General features: G+C 41.2%; 1 protein-coding gene across 1 annotated transcript in view; it reads left to right on the top strand.

The window, feature by feature from the left end:
* The window catches only part of st3gal3a (ST3 beta-galactoside alpha-2,3-sialyltransferase 3a), a 70474-nt gene extending 49476 nt beyond the window's left edge, over nt 1–20998 (top strand). Inside the window, exons 9-11 of the mRNA XM_061078201.1 lie at nt 3978–4124; nt 4517–4663; nt 19835–20998. Coding sequence (XP_060934184.1) covers nt 3978–4124; nt 4517–4663; nt 19835–19939 — 399 coding nt within the window. The 3' untranslated portion in view covers nt 19940–20998. The remainder of the gene's footprint in view (nt 1–3977; nt 4125–4516; nt 4664–19834) is intronic.
* The last annotated feature ends 6721 nt before the right edge of the window (nt 20999–27719 follow it).

The raw sequence follows: 27719 nt of genomic DNA, 5'->3' as shown, positions 1-27719 counted from the left end.
AAATGAAAATACACTCATTATCTACTCACCACTTTGCCGATGAAGGGCTGGGTGAGGTGTTTGAGTCCACAAAACACTTTTGGAGTCTCAGGGTTAAACAGTGTTGCAGGCAAGTCCAATACAATTAAATCACTGGTGATATCATTTTCAATCATAATAAAACAACAGAAAAAAACACAACATAACCTGTTTGTGTGGTATCATCCAAGCGTCAGGAAGCCCTGACTTTTAAATTCTACTCGAAACAGCGTCATTTACACCAAGTTTTAGGCCTAAAAGTTGGCAACCAGAAGGGGCTATGCTATCGCACACTCTGCGCTTGCTATTGGGCGAAAGCTTGTTTGCAGTGTGTGTTTATTTCCTGTGTGTGAACTATCCCTTTAACCAGGAACTTTAGAAATGACCCTGTGCCTCATTCGGTCTGGATTTTGGTCCCCAGGAGGTGTATTGGTCCTGACCAGATCTGTCAGTGTTTATGCTGGAAAAGTTCAGAAAGAAGTTACAAAATGGTTACACACTACACACACAGGATGTCACACCTTTTTAAAGTCCTATGAGACAAATTGTGATTTGTGAATATGGGCTTTACAAGTAAAATTTGATTAATTGACTTCACTTTTGGGGAGCAGTCATGTCATTCATCTTCATATACAGTCTATGGTCTGTGAATACTTTCTGAATAACCCCTTGAGCAAAGAGCAGCTGAAAGGAATGGACTTAAGGGAAACACAAATAATACTGTATTAACAAGATAGGTTAATTATTTAACATTTTAATGATATTCACCAAATTGTTCTCAGTTTTGTTATTAAGTTCATTGGCAAATTTACTGTTTCCATATAATATGTGAGTGAAAGTATAAAGAGTTCAAAGAATAGTGGTCCAAGAATCAAACATCGAGTTTACTCTGCACATTATACCCACTCTAACCTACCTAAGAAAATACCTAGGTCAACTGTCTTGATAGCAGCATCAAGATTCAGGAGAGAAGGAAGAGATACTTAATTTGAATATTTCTTCATAAGCAGATCACACAACTTTTAAAAGTAATGTGTCTGACTAATAAATCTCAGAAGGCTACTTGATGTTATTTCAAGTAATGTAATTTCGAGCATTTAATAAATTTGAGTGCTAAGCAGTGGAAAATATTTTTTGCAAATGTGCTAAGGATATAATCCAAGCATTAGGTTGTGGACCTGTGATTCCTGTACTTTTTGTAAAATACAATGTTAATGGAGAAATAATTTCATTCAGAAGGCTCGTAAGTTTCAGGTGGTAGGAGATGCCACTTTATAGTCAATAAAGGGATTTGAGAGTGGCTTGACATTTGATCACATTTGCTGTGTGCAGATGTGTTTTCCACAACATTTTGCCCCCCAGTACTGCAGAGGAGAGGTGTTAGGTTTCCAGTTCCAATAGAGGAGCAAAATAGTCTCAGTCAGACAGGATTCCCAACTGATCCGTTAGTGAGTAGTTTATAGACTTACAGGGTACCAGTGCTATGAGCTAACAGCTCAGAGCATTGCTTTTTGGTTTCTCTTTGCCGCTTACTCCGGCATACCATTGGCTGTGGTTGAGGGGTAGAGTGGTCGTCCTCCAACCTGAAGGTCGGCAGTTCGATCCCCAGTCTGAACCATCTGCATGCCGAAGTGTCCTTGGGCAAGATGCTGAACCCTCAATAGCCCCCCATAGAATAACGAAGTGCTGCAAGTAGATGCACTGTATGAATGTGTGTGTGAATGGGTGAATGTGTAACTGTACTGTAAAGCGCTTTGAGTGGTCTTCATCAGACTAGAGAAGCGCTATATAAATACAACACCATTGCCATACCTAAGCAAACCCTAAGGCAGGTATCCAAGTAACTGTTCATAAAGAGCCATCAGGACTGGGTGGGCTTCTCATCAGTGTCTTAATGGCGCTGAATTCTCCTTCGAAACCTCTGCTCAGGTATTGTTTTCACTTGCTACTTAAGCAACATCATATTTTCCACTTAGTGTCAATATTAATCGGTAACTATCAACATTTCTCATATACACAGTGGCTTAGATTGTATTCAGTGTTCTCCGCTGCAGGGACAGGGAGACTTTCCAAATCCAAACTATTTACTTTCATTTTAAAACTGAAATTATTTACTTGCAGATGACCATTTTATCTCTGTATCAAAAATAATTTCTACCCATAACACACCTGAAAACACATCACATGACCATTCATGTACACTAATCTGTAATGGTGCACCGATGTATCGGCCGTACATCGGTTGCGGCCAATATTGGCCTTGTTTACTGCCATTGGCGCATCGGTAATAAACTTGACTTTAACCAATGGCATTGGCGATGTTCATTGGTATTGTTACGTCTTCTTCTTTTATTTGTAACTTTATTAAAGTCAACACGAACATGTCACACTCCTTGTTCCTTCTCCGACACTCCTCACGTCAACAACCGTCTTCGACACTTCCTTCCTCATTCACCCATGACCCCCAACAAACCAGCCAATGAGAACCTGTCATCCCACACAACCCCACCCCATTGGTCTAGAACTGTCACATGCCCCACCCGACCTGTTCTCTGACCCTCAGGACATCTCAATACTCATTTAACATGGTGTCTTAACTGAACATAAGTCATAACAAAACATAAGCATAAACCCAGTACGTTACACTACTGTATGTTTTCAAAACATAGTGTAACAGACTGGGTTTATGCTCAAAACAGGTCAATCTGAGGAGGGCTGTTTTAGAAAGGGTAAAAAGGGTGCTGTTTAAAATGATCCTTGTGGTATTTTGACCAAAATATGTTACAGACATTTCATTAAGACCCCAAGGAACCATATCAACTTGTGGTAAAATGGGCATAATATGTCTCCTTTAAATAAAGTTTAGTTAAACTAAAGATTGTTTTATAAATCTGATTGAATTTGTGCTCATTAAAAGATAAGAGTGATAAAGGGCTGAAATAATTTAAAAACAATCACAATCACAATATAATGTGAGTGTTAGTGTAAGCCGGATGCATATCGTGTACTCAACAGCTGGTTGCCAAGTTGCAGAACATTTGTCAGGACTAAAAAACAATTAGTTTCACAGGTTAAACCAGGACAAAAAAACAGAACAGTTCACCGTTGACACTTTGCGCCTTAAGTTCAGTTTTTTAAAGCAGACCCAGAAGCAAACACACTGACTGAGTTTGCATGAGTTTCTTAGATGAAGAGAGGCAGATGGAGCAGGGGGAAGGTAGGTGCAGGTGTAGAGTGAATAACTGGAGGCTGCATTTTGGATGGCGTGGAGATCCTGGGATCAGGTAGACAAAGAATTAGTTGGTTCCGATGTAACAAATGAAATAAGCTAGAGCAGGGGTTCCCAATACGTCAATCGCGATAGGCAGTGTGGGTCGATCACACAACTGGACAAGAGGCAGTCACGTGGACGCTCCGGCGCACAAACCCACTTTTTTTTTTGCCGTTGCCGCCCCTGCCGCCACGCCCCCCGCCCTGGACGATGTTGCGAACGTCAACCGCGGCGGACTGCTCATCACGCCGGGTTCACACTGTACGTGGAAGCGACGCCGAAGCGCAGTGCCGCGCTAATCCCTAGAGCGCCGGCGCTTGGCTGTTCACACCGGACGCTGAGGCGCCGCGCTAATAATGTCACATACTTTTGCTGTTATCAGCCTGCAGTAAAAACGGCATTTAATCATTTTTTTCAAGCATATTCTTACTTGTTGCTCCAACATTAACTGCAACACAGCCCAACATGTGTCTTCTTTGTCTCATATGTGCTGAGGATCATACAGCTCACTGTACTTCTCCACTTAAATTATTAATTTAATATCATCCAACTTCAAGAACTTCTTCGCTGGTTGCTATGTCGGGTTTGGAGGGTTCATATGATTGCATTTTGTGTTTTTATTGTGTGGTTTGTTCACTGTAAGAGTCACACTAAGCACACAATTTAATTACCTCATTCTGACTCTCAGCGCAGCACTGATGGCTTCTGGAAGTCGGTGGCCAGACACGTGCCAAGGGAGCCCAGCGACATGCGCATCCTGAACCCCTACTTCATCCAGGAGGCCTCCTTCAAGCTTATTGGCTTACCTTATAACAATGGACAGATGGGTAGAGGGGTGAGAGCTGCTTTCATTTTCAGTTTGAGGTAGAGGAGTAGTAGGATTGGTGAACTGTTAAGTTAATGGTCGGGGCTAGAGCTGTGGGAGCTGACTCTCCAGTCTGTCTGTTTGCATTATGAAGGCATCTGTGAACACACAGCAGATGCTGCAGGGAGCTGAGCACCTACACAGAGCCTGAAAACAAACAGCATCACTCTTAGCTTGTTATAAATATAACCATGCCTCAGAGTTCACATCTGTAAGATATCTATACAATAAGAGTCAAATATATATTTAAGCCTCCTCTGCTGTACTTTCACATGTTCACTATAAGCGTCCTGGGATACAGGTCATGGCTGGGTTACCTGTTTCAACCAAACTCTTTAATTTACACTCTGTCTGTTTTTCAGAATATTCCAACCCTGGGGTCAGTTGCCATAACAATGGCCCTTCATAACTGCGATGAAGTAGCCGTTGCTGGATTTGGCTACAACATGAAGACTCCCCATGCCCCTTTGCACTACTATGAGAAGATTAGGATGTCAGCCATCAAAGAGGTACATTAAGACCTGATTAGTTAGAAATAGTTCTTATCATTCTAAGTGGGATTGAGTAAAGAACTGCTGTAGACAGGGTGTGGGCGAGGTTAGCAGAACAATGTGTTTGTTGATTACAAACTGTCATGTAACCTGGCTTATAATCAACAGAGCTATGTTCACAGTGTATTTAGAACTTAGTCATGATTCATGAACAAAGGTAAGATACATATATTACTATCATGTCAGCAGCAGTTTTTAACTTAGCACTTTATATGCAGAGAAACCTAAACTACTATCACACCAGTGGACTCTCTAATCTTGATTAGTGTAGCTCACTGGATGTACACTGTGAGTATATAAACCCACTATTATACATTTCTACTTGTATCTCTCTATATCTACTCCCTCTACTATCTGCTTTCACTCGACACCCCCATATTGTTTAGCATTACCAATATGTTTGCAAACCATTTGTGACTAAATTTGCGAAAACAAATCCACAACACACCATATATCAGCCATAAAATATATTATTTTGCAAATCACTTCCCCACACCCTCATTCAGTCACCTAGTCACCTACCCCCAACTCACCACTCACTTCTGTGTGGCAATAGTTTAAGATAAAAAAAAGGATGACGCCGGTTTGGAGAGGACGAGCAGGAGGAAAAGCAGCAATAGCAGTTCAATTAGGAGAGACTTGATTTCCAATTTGCAATATTTATTTTGCAAACACACAAGAATATGAATGTTTAGAGTCTGTGGCATTTAGACCCCTGTGAGTGTCATCAGGATTAGAAGGGGTGGAGCATCGAACAGGAACACCCCCAAAAGAATAAGACGAAGAAGGTAGATCAGGGGAAGTGAGATAATGATGAGTCTTACCTCGTGTTGTAGTATTCTGGCGAAGTAAAACATGCTTTGGTAAACAGACAATCGTTATAACATTTATCTAATAGAAATATAGAGATGACTTGTTAGAGTGCACCTGCAACCCGAGTGATAATTATATGAGACGAAGGTCTGGAGACCAACAGTAAAAGATCATATGTGCAGGTATTATTATGGGATCTAAAATGTAGAACATAACTAAAGGTTATCAGACATAAGTAAGTTAGGTCCAAGGCTAGATTATAAAATGCTAACAGAATTATATCTCAGTAAAGCAACCGCAACCAGAATTTAGGTTGCTTGATACAAAAAGAAAGGTCCGCTGGACCGGAAGTGAATGTCGTGGTGAGTGCAGGGTCTAAATGTGGAACTTAATAAACGGTCAGCAAGGACCAAACTTAAATAAAAGGTTGTTTGACCAAAATGAAATGAAGGTCCAAGATCAAATGAAATAAAATATCAACAGAAATGCAAATCAGTACGACCACCGTAACAGAAATTAAGTCGCATGACAAACAGAAATTAGAACGGCTCGGCACACCGCCAAAAGAAATTAAGTGGCATGGCAAACTTAAATGAAGGTCCGCTGGACCGAGTTAAAGCCATGGTGAGTGCAAGATGTAGAACTTAATAAACGGTCAGCGAGGACCAAACATAAATAAAAAGGTCATTTGACCAACGAATTAAGGTCCAAGACCAAATTAAATAAAATATAAACAGAAATGCAAATCGGCACGACCACCGTAACAGAAATTAAGTCATATGACAAAATGAAAATAAGGTCAGCTGGACCGAAAGTAAAATACAGGGTGCACATAGGCCACTCGCACCTATGGGGTCCTTCCGACCAGATGTAGTGCAGAGACCGTGTATGCAAAGAGCAAGTGCCCAGTTGTGTGTTTAATGATAACTTAACTGTATAGCTAGCATGACTCAAAAGAGTTAGCAGATAATACGGAACCACCACCAGTTATATGCAGGATTTACTGACATCAGGTTTTTTCAAACTTTGATTCAAAAAGGAGTGTTTTTATGCGAGGATGGATATAGGAAATGAAGGCAGAAGATAATCTTCCCAATTGTTGAAGTGAACCAAGGGAAATACCTTGGTATGCTGAAGTAGCAGTTCCTATCCTGAATGCATGATCTGGGACTTCCGGTGTTGCGACCAATGGAGTAGGACTTGTTTCTCTGAGCTCCTGCAACAACTTTTAAAAAAACTATTTTAGGTACACCTTTTGCATCTTTCTTCGGTGTGTGTTTTCCCCTCCTTCATAATCTGAATTTAACGCCATCTTTTTGTCGACCAAAATGCCTCCAAACGCCAAACCACCTGTACAACCGCCGCGGCCTGCTTCGCACACTGCATCCCCGCCTCGTAGTGATCCACCCTCCTGCCTGGTCGAAGTCGCCGGTGGGGCTCCTTCACACGACTTTAAGGCCGAGCTGCTCCGTAACTCCGGGTTGAGATGGCGGCCATTTTCAGAGCTGAGCTTCAGGCTGCCTTGCTTGAGAACTTGTCAAGCATCAAGACTGAGCTACAGGCAGTGAAGTCGGAGTTATCCAGCAGCATTACAAACATCCAGTCTGATGTGCGTACTCTGAAGAACACCGTAGGTGAAATGGAAACATCCCTTTCCTCCTGCTCCGATGACATCAATACCTTACAGGCTACAGTGGAGCATCTGTCAACTGAGCTGATAAGACTGGACAATAAATGCGAGGATTTGGAGGCGAGATCGCGGCGCAATAACATACGGTTAGTGGGAATTCCCGAAGATTTCTCCAACTTTTCTGCTGCTGCGGATGTTTCCTCTCTGCTCAAGGAGGCTTTTGAGCTGGAGAAGGAGCCTCTCATGGGCCGCGCACATCGTACTCTCCAGCCGAAGCCCGGAGAGCGCCCTCGCCCCATAATCGCTCGTCTACACTATCATACAGACTGTGAGGACATATTGCGCCGAGCCAGGACCCAGCAACGGATCAAGGTTGGAGAGCTGAGTTTCTCCGTCTTTCCCGACCATACCTCGAAGACGGCTCGTGCCCGAGCCGCCTTTATTGATGTCCGACACCAGCTCCGCGAAATACCGGGGATCCTCTATGGTCTGCACTATCCGGCGCGCCTCCGGAGCACTCACAACGGTGCGGAGAGTAGGTTTGATTCAGCGGAGGAGGCCAGCGCATTCATCAGGTCGCTCAACGTGTGAGAGAACCGAGAGGTGATACAAGCCGCTGAGGTAGCAGTGACAGTTAATATTGACATTTATTACTTCTTTCAGTTAATCTGTTTCCTCTTATTTTCATAAACACACAGTATGTGGTTTTCAGTTTAACTTGATCTTGATTGGCTGTACCTTCATGTCAAATGTTGCTAGGCTTGCAGGAGCTCAACCCGAAGCTTAATAGTTATGCAAAAAGCCAAAAGTGTTCGTTTTAGGGATCTGACTCCTTGTGGAGTTAGCACTTGGTTCTCCATCGTTTGGGGATGGGGTCGTTGTAAGTGCAGTGGGGGGGTGGTTCAATGTGTTTTTTTGTTGTGTTTTTTTTTTTTTTTTCTCTCTTTTTCTTTCTTCTTCCTTTTTCTTCTTCTTCCTTCCTTGGGGATCCGCATTCAGTCTATTTCTATCCCCAGGGATTTAACATATGGCCACAAATACTAATACTTCTGATGTCCCACTCACTGGGTCCTCTGTGAGATTCTTGAGCTGGAATATTAAAGGCATGGGGAGTCCAATTAAGAGATCAAGGATATTTGCTCATTTGAAACGTCTTAAAGCGGACTTAGTGTTTCTGCAGGAAACCCACATACGCACTAAAGATCAGGTCAGACTTAAATGTCCCTGGGTTTTTGAGGTGTTTCACTCTAATTTCAACTCTAAGGCCAGAGGGGTTGCTATTTTAATTGGTAAGTCAATTCAGTTTTCAGCTTCTAAGGTGATATCAGACAAAAACGGCAGATACTTAATTGTTGCAGGTACGCTATTCCATATTCCCATTTTATTAGTTAACATATATGCCCCCAATTTCGATGATCCACACTTTATGAATAAGCTATTTGAACGTCTTCCCTCATTGAACAACAGCCTCCTTATAATTGGCGGGGACATGAACTGTGTAATTGATCCCAACCTAGATCGCTCCAACCCACGTACTCTGACTCCTTCTTCAATGTCGAGGTCACTTTCAGATTTTGTGTCCAAGAACGGTTGCACTGATCCGTGGAGATTTTATAACCCTCGTAACAGGGAATATTCCTTCTTTTCTCAGATGCATCAATCTTTCTCTAGGATTGATTATTATTTTATTGATGCTAAACTAATTCCCAAAGTACTGTCTGTTAATTATCATCCTATTGTTATTTCTGACCACGCCCCTCTTTCTTTAGATTTTCAGTTCTCTTCACAACCCCGGTAATCAACACCTTGGAGGTTCAATACATTACTTCTCTCAGATGATAAGTTCACCAAATTTATTACAACTAAAATGATGATTATATCTCTCTAAATCAAAATGATATGGAACCAGTTTCATGTTCACTGCTGTGGGAATCATTAAAAGCATACTTGCGGGGACAAATTATCTCCTACTCTGCCCACTTGAATAAGTCCCGTAAAGCCAAATTGCAAGAAATCTCTATCAATATCACCAAATTGGACCAACAACTCGCTACTTGCCCCTCTCCCAGTTTACTTAAACAGCGTGTTGATTTACAGACTGAATTTGATCTCATCACCACTAGTGATGAAGAGCGACTTCTTTTACGATCACGCTCCACATATTATGAACATGGTGACAAGGCAAGTCGGCTCCTGGCTCATCAACTACGTCGCCAGGCTGCCTCACGTGCGATCCCTCAAATAAAAGATTCATCTGGCTCATTGCATAAGGATCCCGCCACCATTAATTCTGTCTTTCACTCATTCTACTCCTCTTTATATAAGTCTGAATCTCCACCTGACACCACTAAATTGAATTCATTCCTAGATAGCCTCATCTTCCCTGTGATAAGCTCAGATGCTGCTAAAGAACTTGACTCACCATTAACAGTAGAAGAAATCACTTTCGCTGCGAGAGGTATGCAAAAGAACAAGGCTCCTGGCCCTGATGGATTTCCAGTGGAATTTTTTAAGAGATTTCAGGATAAATTGTCCCCTTTGCTACATGCTGTTTAAAAGGAGTCCCTGGAACATGGCACTCTCCCTCCCACTTTAAGACAAGCCTCCATAAGTCTCCTCTTAAAAAAAGATAAGGATCCGAATCTCTGCGGCTCATACAGACCTCTTTCATTAATAAATGTAGATGCTAAGATCCTTGCTAAAGCTTTGGCCTATCGCCTGGAGAACATTGTACCAACTATTGTCTCACATGAGCAAACTGGATTTGTTAAGGGGCGGCAGTTATTCTTTAACGTCCGAACACTCCTAAATATTATTAACTCTAAAACTGCCACAACAACACCTGAGGTAGTGATCTCGGTCGATGCTGAAAAAGCATTTGATAGGGTTGAATGGGACTATTTATTTACTGTACTAAAGAAGTTTGGATTGGGTAATGGGTTCATTTCGTGGATACATCTCCTTTACACATCACCACAAGCAAACATTTCCACTAATGGCATTCAGTCCAATTTTTTTACTCTAACCCGTGGCACCAGACAGGGGTGTCCCCTATCTCCTCTATTGTTCGCGCTAGCTATAGAGCCCCTGTCAATCTTTCTGAGGTCCTCCTCCGCTTTTACTGGGATCTCCTATTGGGCACAGAATTTAAGTTGTCACTTTATGCTGATGACTTATTGTTGTATGTCTCAGATCCTGTCCTTTCCATTCCCACAATTTTACACAGCTCACACAGTCAGATGTCCCCTTTCAAAATGAACCTTTCTGGCTTTAGGTATCTCGGGATCAGCGTAACCAGAACAGTAAACTCTCTTTTTTCTGCTAATTTCTCACCTTTAATGTCTAAAATTAAATCTGACCTCCAAAGATGGAAGAGCTTACCTCTCTCGTTAATTGGAAGAATTAACGCGGTTAAAATGAACATTCTGCCCAAATTTCTTTTTTTGTTCCATTGTCTCCCACTTTTCCTGCCAAAACAGTTTTTTTTTTAAACTGATCAAATTATTGCTGACTTCTTATGGTGTGGAAAGGCTCCTACGATCCGCAAATCCACACTTCGGAGATGTAAATTCAATGGCGGATTGGCACTTCCGAATTTCCAAGTGTATTATTGGGCGACACATATTCAAAAAATGTAATTTTGGTTCAAGTCAGTGAATCTGCCATGGTGTCACTTGGAGGCACAGTCATGTGTTTCATCCTCCTTACCTGCTCTACTTACCTCTTCTATTCCATCCAACCTCTCAGGCTTCACAAATAATCAAGTGGTTCACTCCACACTTAAAATTTGGTATCAGTTTAGGAAACACTTCAAATTTAAATCAACATCTACTTTAGCTCCTTTACTGAACAATCATTTATTTCGACCTCCGCTTACAGATTCAACCTTTCTCACTTGGCATAATAGAGGCCTGAAATGTTTTGAAGATCTTTACAAGGATGGTATTTTTCGAAGCTTTACAGATCTCTCAGGAGAATTTCATCTCCCACCTTCTCATCTCTTTCGATACTTTCAAATTAGACACTGCGCTAAAGCTTTGTTTCCAGTTTTTCCCTCCTCGCCGCCGACCCTACAGTGGGAGGTGCTTTTAAACCACGATCCACTTCAAAAATCACTCATCACTAAAGTTTATAATGAACTTCTGTCTTTTGATTGCTCTCCAGTTACTAAAGTTAGGGCTGCTTGGGAAGATGAACTGCATCTAAACTTGGAGGATGACTGGTGGGACACTTCTCTTAAGAAAATTTACACAAGTTCATCCTGCGCTCGTCTCACACTTATACAGTTTAAAGTACTGTTTAGAGTCCACTTTTCTAAAGCTCGACTGTCGCAAATCTACCCCAGTATCACTGACAAATGCGACAAATGTCATGCCTCATCCTGCAATTTAACCCATATGTTCTACTCTTGTCCGCTACTCTCTCGCTTTTGGTTGAATTATTTTGACACCATGTCAAAAATACTTTCAGTGACTATAAAAGTCCCCCCCCCCATGTTGCCATAATCGGGCTCCCAGAGAACCATAACCGGTTTACCTCTACTCAATTAGACATTTTAGCTTTTACTTCCTTACTGGCAAGACGCCACCTTCTTCTCCACTGGAAGTCGACTAAAGCTCCCTCTAGTACTCAGTGGCTCAAAGACACCATGTCTTTTCTAAAGCTGGAAAAGATCAGATATTCAGTGAAAGGTAGCTCTAACAAATTTTATAATAAGTGGCTTCCCTTTCTTACATTCTTCCATTCTCTCCAGTCCCTGCCCTCTGATTGACGGACCCCCCCCCTCTCTCTATTTTCTCTCTTTCTTCTTTCTTTTTATTGATTCATTTACTTATTCTTTTCTTTTTTTTTTTACTTTTAAAATTTTTTCTTTTTTTCTTTTCTTTTATTATTTTTTCTTTTAATGTATTTATATTGTGCAGCTTAAATACTTAATTATTACTAAATAGAATTTTCAGTTATCTATCTATCATTATTTTTATTAAGTTGTGTAATGTATTGTTCGCATGACCACGTTCATGTGGTCCTTAAAATAAGAAAAACATCCTAGGAGGAAGACTGTATATCTTAATCTTAATCCATCATGATGCACAGTGTTTTTATGGTGTCAATATCTCTATATATTGTTAATTGTTGTACTGAGATTTTACTGATACCCAATGTAAATTTGACATTGATTCCTGTTCTACTGTACCATACCTCCTAATAAAAATATAAAAAAAAAAAAAAAAAATGAATGCATGAGCTGAATAGAGTGCAGGCAAGCATTTGCTTTAATTAAACTTGTTTATGCTGGTCAAGACCCATGTTTTGTTTTAGAGGGGAGGTTTCAGCAATGAAGAAAACAGGACAAATGGAGAAGGCCAGGGCTTGCAGCCATTATCCTTAAAAATCCCCAAAAACTCACAAATGGAGTGCATTTGTGAATGACTGCATATAATCAGAGGGATGTACTGCTATAAATATATATATATATATATTATTTTATTTTAAATTATTTTTATTATATATTTTATTATTATTATAATAATTATAATGTTTTATTTATTTATTTAATTTAATATTTATTTAATATTAATTTTATTATTTATATATTTATTTATTTAAAGAAGTGACGTCGATAGTGATCGTGAAAATGGGGCCTGACGCAGGTTGGATCGGCACCTTTGCGTGAGATTCTGAGTCCCATAGATGGAGTTTTTAAATGGCTTCATTAGGGATGATGTGCATCGCCAAGTGCTGAGGAAAGCAGCTGCTGCTTTGTGACGTATTAGCTGCAAGGGAGGATTTTGTGATGTCACAAATATGCTCTACGATTTTTATTTATTTATTTTTTTTAATTTATTATTATTTTTTTTTTTTTTCAATTCTGACTGCGGGATGTCGAGTGATGAAGCGTTTAGTTGGAGAGTGATGCACCTGACATCAGGGAACTATCGGGGGGGGGGGGGGGTCATCCAGCAGATGAAACTGCAGGACCTCTCAGGAACACGCGTCTGACAGTTTAAATTAAGTCACCTGTTGCACTTGCACCTTGGTCCGATCACAGCGTGCCTATTATCTCGCCACTGAAGATAGTTTGTATTTTAATGCGTACGTGAACACGTTCATATATATATATATATATATATTTTTTTTTTTTTTTTTTTTTTTTTTTAATTTTATGTGAACGATGAGTTGAACGATTTACATATGAAGAATGTGATTTTATTTATTTATTAATAGTGTTTTAATTTTTATTATTTATCTATATATATTTATTTTGTTTTTAAAATCATTGTACCAGACCATTAAGTGAAATACCAGGGACACAGGAAATGTGTTGTGTGTGTTAGTTGGTTTCTCTGGTCACGGCTGCTCCGGATCAGAGCAGAAGCTGCACTTGGTTTGTAGCAAGCAGGAGTTCTGTGTCCTCCTCCACTCTGCTCTCACTTGAACTAATAAACATTCATCACTAGTTATCAGGACCTGATCAGAAAATGAAGTACTTAATGTTATTGAATTCGCTCCAGAGTTTATGAGTCTGCATTACCGTTATGAAAAAGGCGCAACATTTTGTGCTCGGTATACCACGCGACGCTCACAGTGTAAAATGAGCTGAGCGGCATAGATTCATGTGTTTACCCATTAAACAGGTAACCCTAGCAGCCATCGCAGAAATTGGCTGAGAATTTGGCAGCTCATTGGTGCACTGCATCTGGAGTCAGGCGAGTAATTCCCACCGTCGCCAGAGGATATTTTTTAAACTAAAGGCCAATTTATGCTTGAGCGTATTTTGTAAAACAAACAGATAAGACCGCCCTATCTGTCGTGAAACGCCCTCTCCGAGCGCTTCGGAGAGCTTTTCGTACACCTCTGATTTTTTCACCTCTCTCCGTCTTCATGTTGGAGAGCCACGGACAGCTCTTGGCTGTGATTGGTCCGCGAACGACATCATTTCCGTACGACGTAATTTCTGTTCGACGTCATTTCCGGACCTCAAACTTCCTGTTTCCTTCCCTGTGTCACATCAAACTCAAACACAACTACGATTCTACGATTAATGTGACGTGTGTTAAGCCAGCGGAGTTGTCCGATTGACGGTGGCTCGTTCGAGCACTGACGGCATGTGTGCACGGTCACAGACGGTTATAACAAGCTTTAAAAACGGCGCTAGCAGGCTAGGCTAGCGGGCTAGCCACCATGCTAACTGCGGTGGTAACAGTGCATAACCCCGCCGTCACGACTTTAATTCCACTTCTATCATGACACTGTTTCTATAATACCGCCAGGTTAGAAGCAAACACTGGGTAGTAGTTAGTGCCGGGAGTCCCTGCTGACTGTGTGTGGAAGCTGGGGGGGAGCTAGCTAGGTCCGTGTAGCCTCAAGCAGATTCAAGCTGTGGAATCAGCAACACAGTTCGGAAACAAGACCGGGGAACCGCTGCGCTAAGAAACGATAACATCAGCATCTTGACCCGCTGGGTGTCACTTTATTTAGTTCTGTTAGTTGCCATGGTTCAGTGTGTGGGAGGCAGGCTGACAGAGAAATATAAACACAAGTGGACTTCTTCTTCCGAAAATTGGGGTAGGCTTCTCTGAGCTCGTCTTCCGTTGCGCCACCTATGGGTTTGGCGGTGAATTTTTTTCGACGTACAGTGGCGAATTAGTAAAAATCAAAAAGACTCTTCGACCCCTGTGGAGCCCACTCCGAGAAACGGAGAACGTAGAAGCATACTGGAGCCTTAACAGTAATATCTGCTTTAGGAAACAGAGCACCTTGCGAGCTTACTCATTTATTTGCTTTGTCGGCCACCTAAGTCTAATTAAGCCTCGTAGTAAGAGATACAGGACTGCAGAGCGGTCGGAATCATTGCTTGTCTCCTGAATATGTAGGATCCGGGATGGGATCGAGCGCCTGGACAGACTGACCGGGATGAGAATCCAGAGAAATCAGGCCGTGTAGGACTCCCTGGAATTGCATGACGTGAACATAAGCGTGCGACACTCGAGGAAGTTACTGTTTTTGCTCGATCCCATCCCGGATCCTACATATTCAGGAGCAATTGCATCTGCGTTTGCGTAGCGTTCATTTCTGAGGAAGTGCACGACAGACGCTCCAAATGGGCTCAGGATATATACGAGACACCCATCAGGTGCACGCGCACCCGTACTCGATTAGAGGAGATGCAATTCGGCCAGTTCAGGTGTGTATTGCATGCGTCGGGGTTGTTGACTCTCCCGACGAAGCAGATTGTGTTGTGGTTTAAAATGCTGAAGCACGAGGAACAGCTGATCTACGTCTCTGTTTGGACGCGGGACGCACTCGCTGAGTGCGCATTAAGCGGCGCTGCTGCGTGCAAGGGTTTTAGACGAACAGATGAGGCGGGGGACCCGCTGAGGGACCCGCTGGATTGTTCTCCAAGCTGCGATCCGGCTGAATCAATGGACAGTATACTTGAACCGCTGGGTCACAGAGCCGAGAAGGAGGCCTGCCTGAAGCCGCATGATGCCGCGATGTTGAAGCTGAGCGATGAGGAAGTCGGCCTCCCCGTGGGAGACTCGTCAGGTTCGCTCGGCGGAAGGTCCTGCACCGACGATCCGTAGATTTGAACGTATCTTTGAATGCTGGGTCCGAACCTCTTGGGAAATAATCATTGTCAGGATCCGACATTGAGATGTGAATGAGCTAGATGAGCAACAGCTTGCGTTATGCGCGTCACTGAAGGACGCCTGACTGCGGAAGAGAAGAGAAGGGATTTTTAAAGTTTGACAGGTGCTGAATGATTGGCTGAAGAGCCCGCGCCAGACCTGATTGGACATTTAGGAACACCCACAATCAGCTGATCACTTTGCAGGTTAAGTCTTCCTCACTGAACTTGCGCTAAGCTTCATATAAACGAACAGAGTACTCCTGGCTTAAAAGGAAATAAGGTCCACACCAGTAACCAAATTCCAGAGCACTAAAAATCACACTTTGAAAATAAACCAATAAAGTAAAAAATATACCATTAAGAGGACCATATCAAATTCCCTTTAAAAGCCACCTTGAGCTTGCACCTTGGCCTTCAAATAACAGTTTAGATAGCAACAAAGTGCCAATATACCTGACCAAACCAAGTGGATAATATTTCAATCAGAGAAAATGGCAACAATGTTGGTCTAAAACTAGCAAAGACACTGGCATTGGGCTTGGTTTGCTAGATGTAAGACATTTAAGTCAAGCTTATATTTCATTCAATTTTTTCTAAGAAATAAAAAATCTCCTCGGTGTTTGCTTTGACGCTTTACTTACTTGTACACAAATATTGCTAGTTTAAGAATGTCAATCAAGCCTCAAGGCTCCATGTGACCCTCTATTACCTTTAATGGATGAAACATATTCACTACCCCTAATTTGCTAACATTCTGACCAAAATCCTTTTTGTTAGTTTCCAGGTTTACGCTGCACTGGAACAGTTAAATATGACCTTTCTCTCATTTGAAATGCCTCCCATGAATCTGGAAGGGATTTACTAAGCATGCTGAGTGGTGGCCTGGGATGTTTTTGAAATCTCAAGGAATGTTGATGGGTGTTGTTTTTTTAAGAGAATGACAGTGAAGGCACACTACATACAGTGTCTGATTTGCCATTCTCAATGCTTCACAGTCTCACAGTCTCCATTGTACTAATAAATTACTCAGAGCCAAGGTCATTCAAACAACCACATACATGTTCTCCAGTTTATTTGCTCTGACTGCAAATACTTGTGTTTAAGTGCAGAGCCACTGAGCTACATGGCTTAACACAGACTTCACTGACAGATGATGTTTGTGTTTATTTAGGTATAAGACATTTTTTTGCTAATTATTGTTTAATTATTTTTGCTTTTCCAAACAAAAAAGAAACAAAGGTATGGTTAATAACCCATTTACTGCATGCAGGTGTCTGTCGGACCCAGAAGACAAATTTAGCTCTGTGTTATTATGTCGTTTTGAAAGCAGCAGCAATCTTAGGATGATGTAATGATGATAGATGATATATTCCACAAGTTAGCCACTGATCTAGGGAGAAAGAATATTAAAAGCCTTTCATGAATTATTCTGCTTGACCTGTAATACTAAAGGAAGGAATGGGTTTTTGTGTGAGTTGAAGTCTACATGTCGTCAGGTGTACCACTGTGAATGACTTCTTGAGAATTCCACATAATCGACATCATTGATCACAACAATAGCACGTTACAAAATGGCTTTATCTGAGCAAGCTGTAGCTCTAGCTTTAGCTGCTGCAGCTGCATGTGGTGGGGTGGAGTGTTGGTGGAGAGATGGCTGATCATGGCAGAACAACAGCTGTCAACGCGCACTTAAAGCATCAGAGCCCTGCATCTATTGCACCTCTGTACGTCCTGGGAGAGGTTTCTGTGTTTTTTCCCCCTGTTAAAAGTTTGTTTTTGTAATTTTTCCTAACTCTTGTTGAGGGTTAAGGACAGAGGATGTCGCACACTTATGCAAGGAGGGAAATTTAACCTCTGCTTTTAACCCATCTGGTGCAGGACACACAGAGCAGTGGGCAGCCATGTACGACGCCCGGGGAGCAGATGTTGGGGGAGTAAGGTGCCTTGCTCAGGGGCACTAGACAGGGTAGGGAGAATCCTCTTGGATTTTTGGACAGATCAATCCAGGTTCGTCTTTTTGTTGTTTTTCCGTGGAGTCGAACCAGAGACGAACCAGAGACCTTTTCTGCCCATAGTCCCAGTTTCTGCCACTAGTCCACCGCTATACAAATCAAATTTGATTGATTGGTTAGAAAATACAGCACATTTGTGTTGACTCTTTGTCTCCAACTAATGAAGATTCAATAGCATTATTAACAGGAAAAACACTAATGTACACTGTAAAATGACATGTCAGCTATTTTTAACTACACATTAGTTTAGTGACTTAAAAGGGCCATATTGTGTAAAATACAATATCTGGGCTTTTACTATCCATAAATACTTTAAGGGTCTCAGTAGGGACCCTCAAAGTATAAAAACAGTCACACGCTACCACAGGCTAACCACAACAAACAACACTGAAGAAGCACTGCAGCTTGGAGGGATGCAAGGAACGTTACTGTTTGAGACCAGCAGTTACGCTTTATTTCTTATGATGTGTTGTGTCTGTGTGCTCAGAACGGATTAACATAGACATTACTCGTTACTCCGTACTGAAACTCTGTACTGAAACTCTGTACTGTAACTCGGGATGTTACTCCTACATTGGCCATCTGTCCTGCTAAAACTTGACCAATCATGATATGGTGTAACTTACCGTTCAGGAGCATCCTGTTTTAACTGACTGTTATTATGTAGGTCTATATAATATTATTATTAGGTCTTCTACAGCTGTCTCCAGACATAATGTGACTTTCAGCTGTGTTTACCAGAGAGATCGTCAATGTGCCAGAATGAGACCGGTGATAGGCCTGGTTGCGTGTCACTCAAAGTGCAGTCAGCCAATCAGAGGAGGGGCTCATAAATACTTAAGAGGCAGGCGAAAACAGCCTGTTCTGTCTGCAGCTCCAGAGAGAAGCAGAAGAGAGGACATGGAAATACACATTGCACACTTTCTTAGGGGTAACAGTACCTCAAATTAAACCCCAGAAAGGTCTAAAATATGGGCCCTTTAAATCCTTGTGACACCCAGTTTACGATTTAAGTTATCTGGTAAAACTACATATTCTTTAGTTCAGGCAGTAGAGATAAAACTTCCGACATAAGACTCAATATTGTGAGAGCATAATTTAGCATTAATAAGTCACTGTTGAGCTAGCTGCTGAAGCCCTGTAGCACTGGATCAGGTTTTTTTTTCAAAGTCTTATTTGATAACCTGATCATTTATTGATTCTAGAAATATGAGGAAAAAGTGTAAATGTACTTGTATTTATGTACACATCCAAGTCTAACAAGTGTTATTAAATTTCCTCATTAGCTTTCACTCTGCCTCTCAGATCCTGCAATATGTGGTTCAGTGTCTGTGATACTGCACCATTTATTCTCACCTTGTTAAATTACAAAAGTTATGTTCCTGGGACATGAAAACATGATGTGTTTTTGCTAACATGCACCTGTCACTTTTTGTAGTAATTGTACCTTTTTTTATTGTAAATGTTGCTCATCATAATCTTAACTGCTGCTATCTTTAATTTCTATTCAATACATCTTGTGGAGGTACATTACATTACTTGCCATGAAGTTTTTACAAGTCTCATCCTATCCACCATGTGCCTTTTGACTGTATACTATGTTGTACTATGTACTATGTTTTGAGTACTTAATATGTTCTGTGTTTATATGTTTAAAACAGGCATCAGAAAGAAATGGCATTTCAATCAGAATTGCTGATAAAGGAGATTTTTAGTGAAGTCCAGGGGATGGGAGATGTTACATTATCAAATTTAATTAAATACATTAAATCAAGCAAATAAAATACACAGCACGAGGGCCGTAACAACAAACAATCATCATTTTAAATGAAATGTGATATTTCATATGGTAGAAATATGCCCTGTGATGTCTACACCAAACCTCATGTTGTGTGTGTGTGTGTGTGTGTGTGTGTGTGTGTGTGTGTGTGTGTGTGTGTGTGTGTGTGTGTGTGTGTGTGTGTGTGTGTGTGTGTGTGTTGTGTTTGTGTGTGTGTGTGTGTGTGCGCGTGTGCACGCGCGTGTGTGTGTCCACTCTGCAGTCCTGGACTCACAACATATCTAAAGAGAAGGAGTTCCTGGTGAAGCTGGTGAAGGCTGGGGTCATCCAGGACTGGACCAGTGGAATCTGTGGTACAGGATGCTGATAGTCTGCATTCCCACACCAAAATGTGCTCCAATACCTGAAGAGGGAAGTCAAGGCTCCTTTGGCCACATTCACATAAAAGTGGATTCAGTGTCCTGGCTTAAGTGTTAGTCATGAATGCTAGGGATTGAACCAGCACCTGCACCAGGCTGCCCTGGTGTTGTGTTTAAACACAGAGTCTGTGCCAAGATAATAATAATATTTCCCTCAGCAGCAGCATGGATATATATTTAAACTCACTGTAGCAGAAGAGACAAATTTACTCTGTTCTTTTGAGATCCCCCACCCTTCACGTTCACTGTATGCAACTGCAGCCAGTCATATCTTGTTTTTACTTACAAACAACAACACTTTTTTGTTGTTCCTTGTCTATATTAGCAGAAGACTGAATTCCTTCTGCTAATATTCACTATTTAGAAATAAGCTACAAAACCAGTTTTCACACACAGGAATATTGAAATGTGATGGAAAAACCTATTATATGAAGTGCAACCAGAATGAGATGCAGATACATCCAGTAGACGCAAGGGGTCACCCTACGGAGTATATATATATATAGTCTCTTTGTCTTGTCACTTGTCATCTGTCTCTCACTCACTCCGTTTTGCGAGGAAGGGACAAACAGGGTCCCGGTCTGACTTGTATTTTCTGAACCATTTGCTACTTAAAATGTACCTGAGGTGCACTGACTGACTGAGTTTGTTTTTTCTGATGCTAAATGCTCTGCTAAACCCTGATATTTCTCTTCTCTACTCAACCTTCCCCTCAGACACCAAACTCGGCCCAGCCACAGGCTGCGATCTCAGGTCCCCTCACCTCAGCCACCAGTCCTGATCAGTGTTACTCTCAGACAAGTGACTTGAGCTTTAACAATCCATCTCACTTTAATTACCTAGAGCAACTGTGCTGAAAAGTGTGTCTCTGTGTGTTGCTTTACACACTCTGGTCTGTGCAGTCTTTCCTCCCCTCATTGTAGGTGTTCATAGACTGGATGCAGTCAGATGCTCAAGCCAAAGTATTCATATAATTTATTGTAGCCTGTGCACAAGAACACATTAAAAATTACGATGTAAAGATTCACAATTTTGTGTTTTTTTTAACAGGTCGCATTGAGACGTAAGAATTAAAAATCATCCCTTCACATTTTGAGTTGTTTTTCAGGGAAAAAGGGAAAACCACTATGACTGTGACCAAATGACTAATTATTACCCAGACATAATATTACGGAGCACTGCCCATCTGAGGTCATCTGTGGATTGAATGGTATATATGTGGAAGATTTGAGTCTCACCTCATAAATATGCTGCCTTTTTGTAACTTGTTTCTCATTGTGATGGTATTTATCATTTCCGTCAATCATAATAACATAGTACCCAGCCAATTAGATGAGTGACAATTCTGAATAAAAAATACTAACGAGGAAAAATGTAAATAGCAGATACACTGAATTCTTATCATTCAATCCATTTTTATTTATATAGCTCATATTCACGAATCACAATTTGTCTCATAGGACTTTAACAAGGTCTGCCCTTAACTCTCAACAAGAGTAAGGAAAAACTACTAAAAAACTATTAACAGGGTAAAAAACTGTAGAAACCTCAGAGAGAGCCACATGTGAGGGAGCCCTCTCCCAGCAATATACTCCACTTGTAGCAGAGCAGGTCAACAAAATAATAATATTTATAACATTGATGAGAAAAGTCGATGTCTAACATAAATGAAGAGGTGTAACAATGTTCAACGTTTTGTACATAAAAGAATGTCTGATAGAAATTAATGGAGCAGTGATGTTCAAGACAGACCTGAGCTCTTACTATAAGTTTTAACCAAACGGAAGGTTTATGCAACTGGAACAGCAGTCAACAGACTCAGTTTTGGCATGTTCATCAGAATAATAATCAACAACCTACATCGGTTTCAAGAAAATCTGTGACAGTGGATTCGAGTCGGAAACATCTGAAACAGACTTTACAGACAGATATTTCACAACTGAGTATTGACACCTGTTGAACCAATGCACTGCAGTTACACTGACAGGTTCAAGACACAACGGAGGCTGCAGAGAGCTAATGAAAGGGAGTTTTTTATTTTTTATTTTTTCTTGTCATTTGTAGAGGGAGGACAGGCTAAATGAAACCAGTTGATGAAAGTCATCACTGATTTCACTTCAGACAGATCACTGTGTTGTCTCTTGTGACATGCATTCGAGTAAAGGTAAAATCAGAGTAAAAGTAATCTTTCCTCTTGAACCTAAGTGCTGACTATGTGGCACTTCTTTTAAATTGTTTCTTTAGTTTAAATCACTGAGGTCATTTGTACTCCACCTGTACTGCCCCTTGGCAAGAGAAACTCCACATACCGCTTAGGGGGCAGGAGGAGCCCTTAATCTGTATCACTAATCATCTGACCAGCTCTGTGGCTTCCCCAAACAGGAACAATTGGCAAGAGGCTTACTTTGTACAAGAATAATTTAGCTATATAACAAATTGTATGTAAATTTAAAAAATCTAAATATAAAAACAGTTGTATTTTTGCTCTGATCGGTCAGAAACCTTTTATACTATAATGAAATACCTCAATAATGTTGTGTCTGACTGAGCTGTACACTCAAATGTAAATATTTATCAGGCAGAACACAGGGGAGGATGCTCACTTCTGTCAGTGTTTGAGTTCATCTTTATTGTCATTCAACCTCATACAAAGTATAACTGAATGAAATGTTTCTCATGGGCCGAAGGGCAAAAATAGTGCAACAAAAGCTAGAACATTAAAATTAACACACAACATAAAAACCGAACAAAATTGTTGATGAACTGCTGTATGCACAACCACATATAAACACAGTCACAAATAGCAATGATTGGCAGAAAACAGAGCCTAAAATAAAAACACTTACAGCAATGTCATCAACCAGTGACAAGTAACTGTGAGTAAGTGAAAATATAACATAATTAAACATAATTATATAAGTAACCTTACTGTACAAACTGTAGTATCCAGATTTAACAGTAACATTGATATCAGTGAGTAACTGCCAGAAAATATTGTCAGAGGGGGAACATTCAAACTCAGAGTACGGAAGATCCCTCTGTACACTGAAAAACTAGTGCAGCTTCCACAACACTGTGCTTAATTTCATTGTATATATATGTTGTAACTTGATCCAATGTGCAACTTTAATGATTGAGCTGCTCTTGCTACAGGCGTTTGTGACTTTAAACAGCAGCTCAAGAGTGCTGATGTCTTCACTGATGTCAGTCAATGTGCACCGACTGGGAGAGAACCTTACTGTATATTTCAATGGTGCACTTGACTGTCTGCATAGAGATAACTGCAGATGTGATTAATCTCCCTACTAAGCCTGTGTATTGTGTAGTGGTGAAGGACAGAGAATCTGTAAGGGACCTGGATGAAAATGAAAAAGGGGTCAGGGTTCATTCCTGCTGTCGAGAGTCAGTCACCTGATCCTCTCAGGTATCCCTTTATTGGGACACTGAGCCAACAAAGAAATGTGGATCCCTGTTAAGGCACAGACATAACAGTGGCTTAGCTAGCACTAAACAACATATAAAGCATATAGAAAATATTTATGGAGGCATAAATTAGATGGTCAAAAAGAGAAGGTCAGATTGAGTTACATAAATTGGCAGTATATTAAAATAGTGATGTGCTTCAAGTTAAACGGATATTGGCTTCTTTCATTCAGCTGCCAGCAAGCCAGTGAGGTTTGTTCTAAAGAAAATTTCACACAATTGTCCAAATGTGAAAAGCTGCACATTTTTCAGAAGCATATGTAGGTAATCATCAGAATTATTTCCACAAACCTCAATCAGAGCCTTAAACAACACCAACAACACCAAGCATGTTCCAACCAGGAAGCATACACTTATGCTCACAAGGTGAAAGGAGGGCTAGGTTTGAAGGAATAAACAGTGGTTCCAAGCCTTACTTAAAATAACAAGGGGTCGGAGGCAACAAAAAACAAGTCACTGTGCACCAGTGAATCAGTTTACAGGGTAAATATCTTTCTTAGATGTGTGCCATGACAAACAGATATGTAAATGTCAAAGTGTGAGTAAAGCATTTCTATGGAACAACATAAACGTATCCTGTAAGAGTTGAACACAAAATCAACACATAAACAATGTCTTGTTACAGCCTTCATCCTGGTCAAGCAATGCAGCAGGAAACATATTTAGAATGTAGAGATCATATAAAGCTTTGCATATGGACAGAAGAAGCAGGTGGCTACTATTAAAAGAGGAGCCTTGACCTGACATGTTCTCACACTGTGTGTTTGGGCAGGTGGGGGGGGGGGGGGGTGGGGGGGGGGGTCACAGGGTGAGTGCACACAAACAGAAGCTCCTTACTACTATGTAGGTGGCCTAGGGGTGACAGCATGAGCTTGGTGAGGACAGAGGGACAACTTCTACATACCGGCTACCATGCACAGCCCGGCTTCGGCTACAGACAAGGTTTTTATCCTGTTCACTTCCTTTTCATGTGTGGAACCTGACCCCAACCAATCGGCCCACAACATAATTTTGGTTTAATTAATCCTTGAGCTGGAGGCGGGCTGAGGTCTGCATTGCAGTGGAGTGTGGCTGTGCAGGCTCAGGTTTCGTAGTCCTTTATTCCCACTGACAGTGTGTCTGCACTGGGTAAAGCACAGTCCCCCTGTGAAAGGTTCCACTCCATCACGGTACATGTGGGGGCTTCTTCAGATGCAATCCATGCATTTTGCTCAACGTCACAAAATTCATGTCAGAAAGATTTCTTCAATCTCTAATGTCAGACAGAGCTGAACAACAGAGGAATATTTGCTACTAACCTGAAAATAAAGTCTTAACCTTAAGGCCAATTTATAGTCGGCTTTTTACGCACGCACGCACGCGAGAGACGCAACACGCCCCTCGCGTACTTGCGGGGGGCGTGTTGCGGCTTGCGTGCGTCAGCCAATTTTTCTAACTATACGACAAAGCGACGCGAGCCTCACGCAGCCTGCAAGGCTTGTGATTGGTCTGCTTACTACATCCCGTCCGGAGTCGCATTTCCGGTTTCATGCCCGGAAACTGCGGAAACCACGGAAGATTTAGAAGAACGAATATGGACCAAAATAGAAGAGCACTTGGCAGAAAAGATCCGAAACTATAACCACTAGTATAACCCGTCACTGACCGGCGGATTTGTCCGCCAGAAAAAGTCTCTAAGGAGCCGCCGTGGCGATGACAATAAACGTGTGCCACACACGAAGAAGAGCCGACTTCAACAACAAACATTACTCCGGCTAGTGGAATTGCGTTGCAACACGCGCAACTGTGGGGGAACTATGAACCAAATCGAGTCTGTAGAAGCTGCGTGCGTGCGTAAAAAACGACTATAATTCGGCCTTTACTATGTAAAGTTTCTTGAGATAACGTATGTTATATTTGGCACTATACAAATACAATTGAATTGAATGTAACACAGTCACACTGTAGTTTAGAGGATTAGAGGTGCAACATTTCCCCCTGTTGCAATTGTTCTTGGGTTTGAACCAAACAATATTTTCCTTAAGAGTTCACATCAGGTGTTTCTGTGAGGTTGTATATCTATGTATTTCACTCTATAGAATGACAAGCCTGCACAGAGTAGGTGGTTATCATACTGGCCACACATATCATATCTGTTTCACATATCATAGCAGTAACTAGATGTAGAACTATGTATTCTTTCTCATATTTCCATTGCCACACTACAAGGGGCAGGATTTCTTAATAGTACCCAATTTAACAGATCATTTCAAACATTTCACATCCTACCATGGCTTGCAGGCCAAATCTTCACTAGAATCCTTTTCACTTCAAAATGGCTTTTTGCAATGAAATAATACTTCCAAATGAGTGTTTTAGCTCCTTATCAGAAATAATCTTCATCCTAATAACAACCTGAAAACACATTATCATTCTGGTAATGCCCATGCTGGTGGAAACAGAAAGCAGATTGTCTACTCTGAGGTCAGTTGCCCTTACCTTAAGGAACGGCTGTGGGTCACCCTCTAACCAAAAGGTTTCTGGTTGGATCGCAGTCTTCCATATTCTGCATGCCAAAGTATCCTTGAGCAAGATACTGAACCCCATATTACCCCTGACGACTGTGCCATTGTCATGGAAAAAGAGCTGCCCATTGATTCACTGTATGAATGTGTTTATGTGAATGGGTTAATAGCAAACATTTTCTTCAAAATTGTCTCTTACTGAATCTGTTTTCAACATTTCTATAACTTTAATAGACAAGTAACACACTAAAGGAGATTTACTTGACTTTCACTCTCTCTCTCTCTCTCTCTCTCACACACACACACACATAATGATGCTGTTGAGGGAGCAGTTTGCAGATGTGAAAGCAGATGTTTTCTATATGTTTGAACTCCCATTGTGAGTATAAATCACTCTGAAACACCACAGCTCCACTCTCAAAAAACATCAGCTTCTCATAAAAGCTGGAATATGTAGCACATCAGTAGATGTGACTTCCTCTTAGTGACGGATAAACCAATAGTGCACGTTTGACAGGGAGGAAGCCATTTAGACCACTAAGTCAAGAGCAGGTCAAAATAAGGATGAAATGGTGGGCTGACAGTCAGCTCCAGTAAGCAGCACTGCAGGTTCCAGCTCAGTGTCCCAGAGGTTGTGTACAAAATCCTTCTGACCAGTTAGTCTACCTAGCTGGACTGATGGGTATAAAGACCTCTACAAGTGCTGTTATTGAAGTCTTATTTGTAGTGCCTCATTTATTCCCACAGTGTTTCCAAACCACACTCAAAAATTGAGTATTGCTGGTAGGTGAACTTGACAGGTTTATGAAGTCTGCATATACTGAAGTTTGCAGGACGAGTTTCAAATTGATGGATTATACATTTTTTCAATGTGATGCATACCTGTTTCTGTATGCATCAAAACATTTAACTTACCCCCCATCATATTTTCAGGTATGTGTGTGACAGAGATGTCTAACAGCCCATGTCCACCTAAACCTAAATTGTGAAGCTTTAGTAAGAGGTTCTTTGTAGTGTTTCCACAGTTTTTTCAAACTGGGGCATTTCAGATTTAGACTGTAACCATGCTATTTCATGTAACAATACATTTATTATATGATGTTTGTGTTTACGTTGTGTCTTTCTCTTTTATGTGGCCACTGACTCTATCACTCAATAGATGGACTCCTCCTTTCTCTTCTGTTTTATACATCTATGTATACAAGTATTAGTTCTTCTGGATTGTTTACTGTTTTTGCTTGAGTTGTTGTTATCCTAGTTGCGATTTGAGGTCACAATCCTTGACTAATCAGAATGGGCGACACAATTGATAGGCTCTGAAAATATCCCCCCTTATCTCCACAAACTCACCCGCCTAAACAGCTTAGTCATGATGTGTTACAGTGTATGCACTTTAGGAAGTGCACTGCAGTGGAAGGTGTCACAAAAGCACTGTGAGGACTGTATATCAAGTCCAGTATTATAAATCTGTGAATGTGTGTTTGAGAACAACATCCTCACTAAGCTCAGGAAAGTGAACGGTTTTGACCATGCACAACCTGCATGTTTCCCCCAGCAAGACACTGTTAGAAGCATGTGTGACCACCCATGTCAAACACTCTGGCTTGACCCCAGGGGGCCTGTGGAGTCAGCGCCAAAAGGTAAATTTAAACAAAGTAACATCAAGGTGCCAAGTCCTTCAGAGCTCTGGTAAGGCTTCTTGATATCAGGAGCCTCAGGGTGACCCACTGGGATTCTGGGG

The sequence above is a fragment of the Limanda limanda genome, chromosome 9, assembly GCF_963576545.1.
Source record: "Limanda limanda chromosome 9, fLimLim1.1, whole genome shotgun sequence".
Taxonomy (NCBI): Eukaryota; Metazoa; Chordata; class Actinopteri; order Pleuronectiformes; family Pleuronectidae; genus Limanda; species Limanda limanda.
Note: the sequence above shows the minus strand (reverse complement) of the source record. Positions and strands in the feature narration are given on the sequence as shown.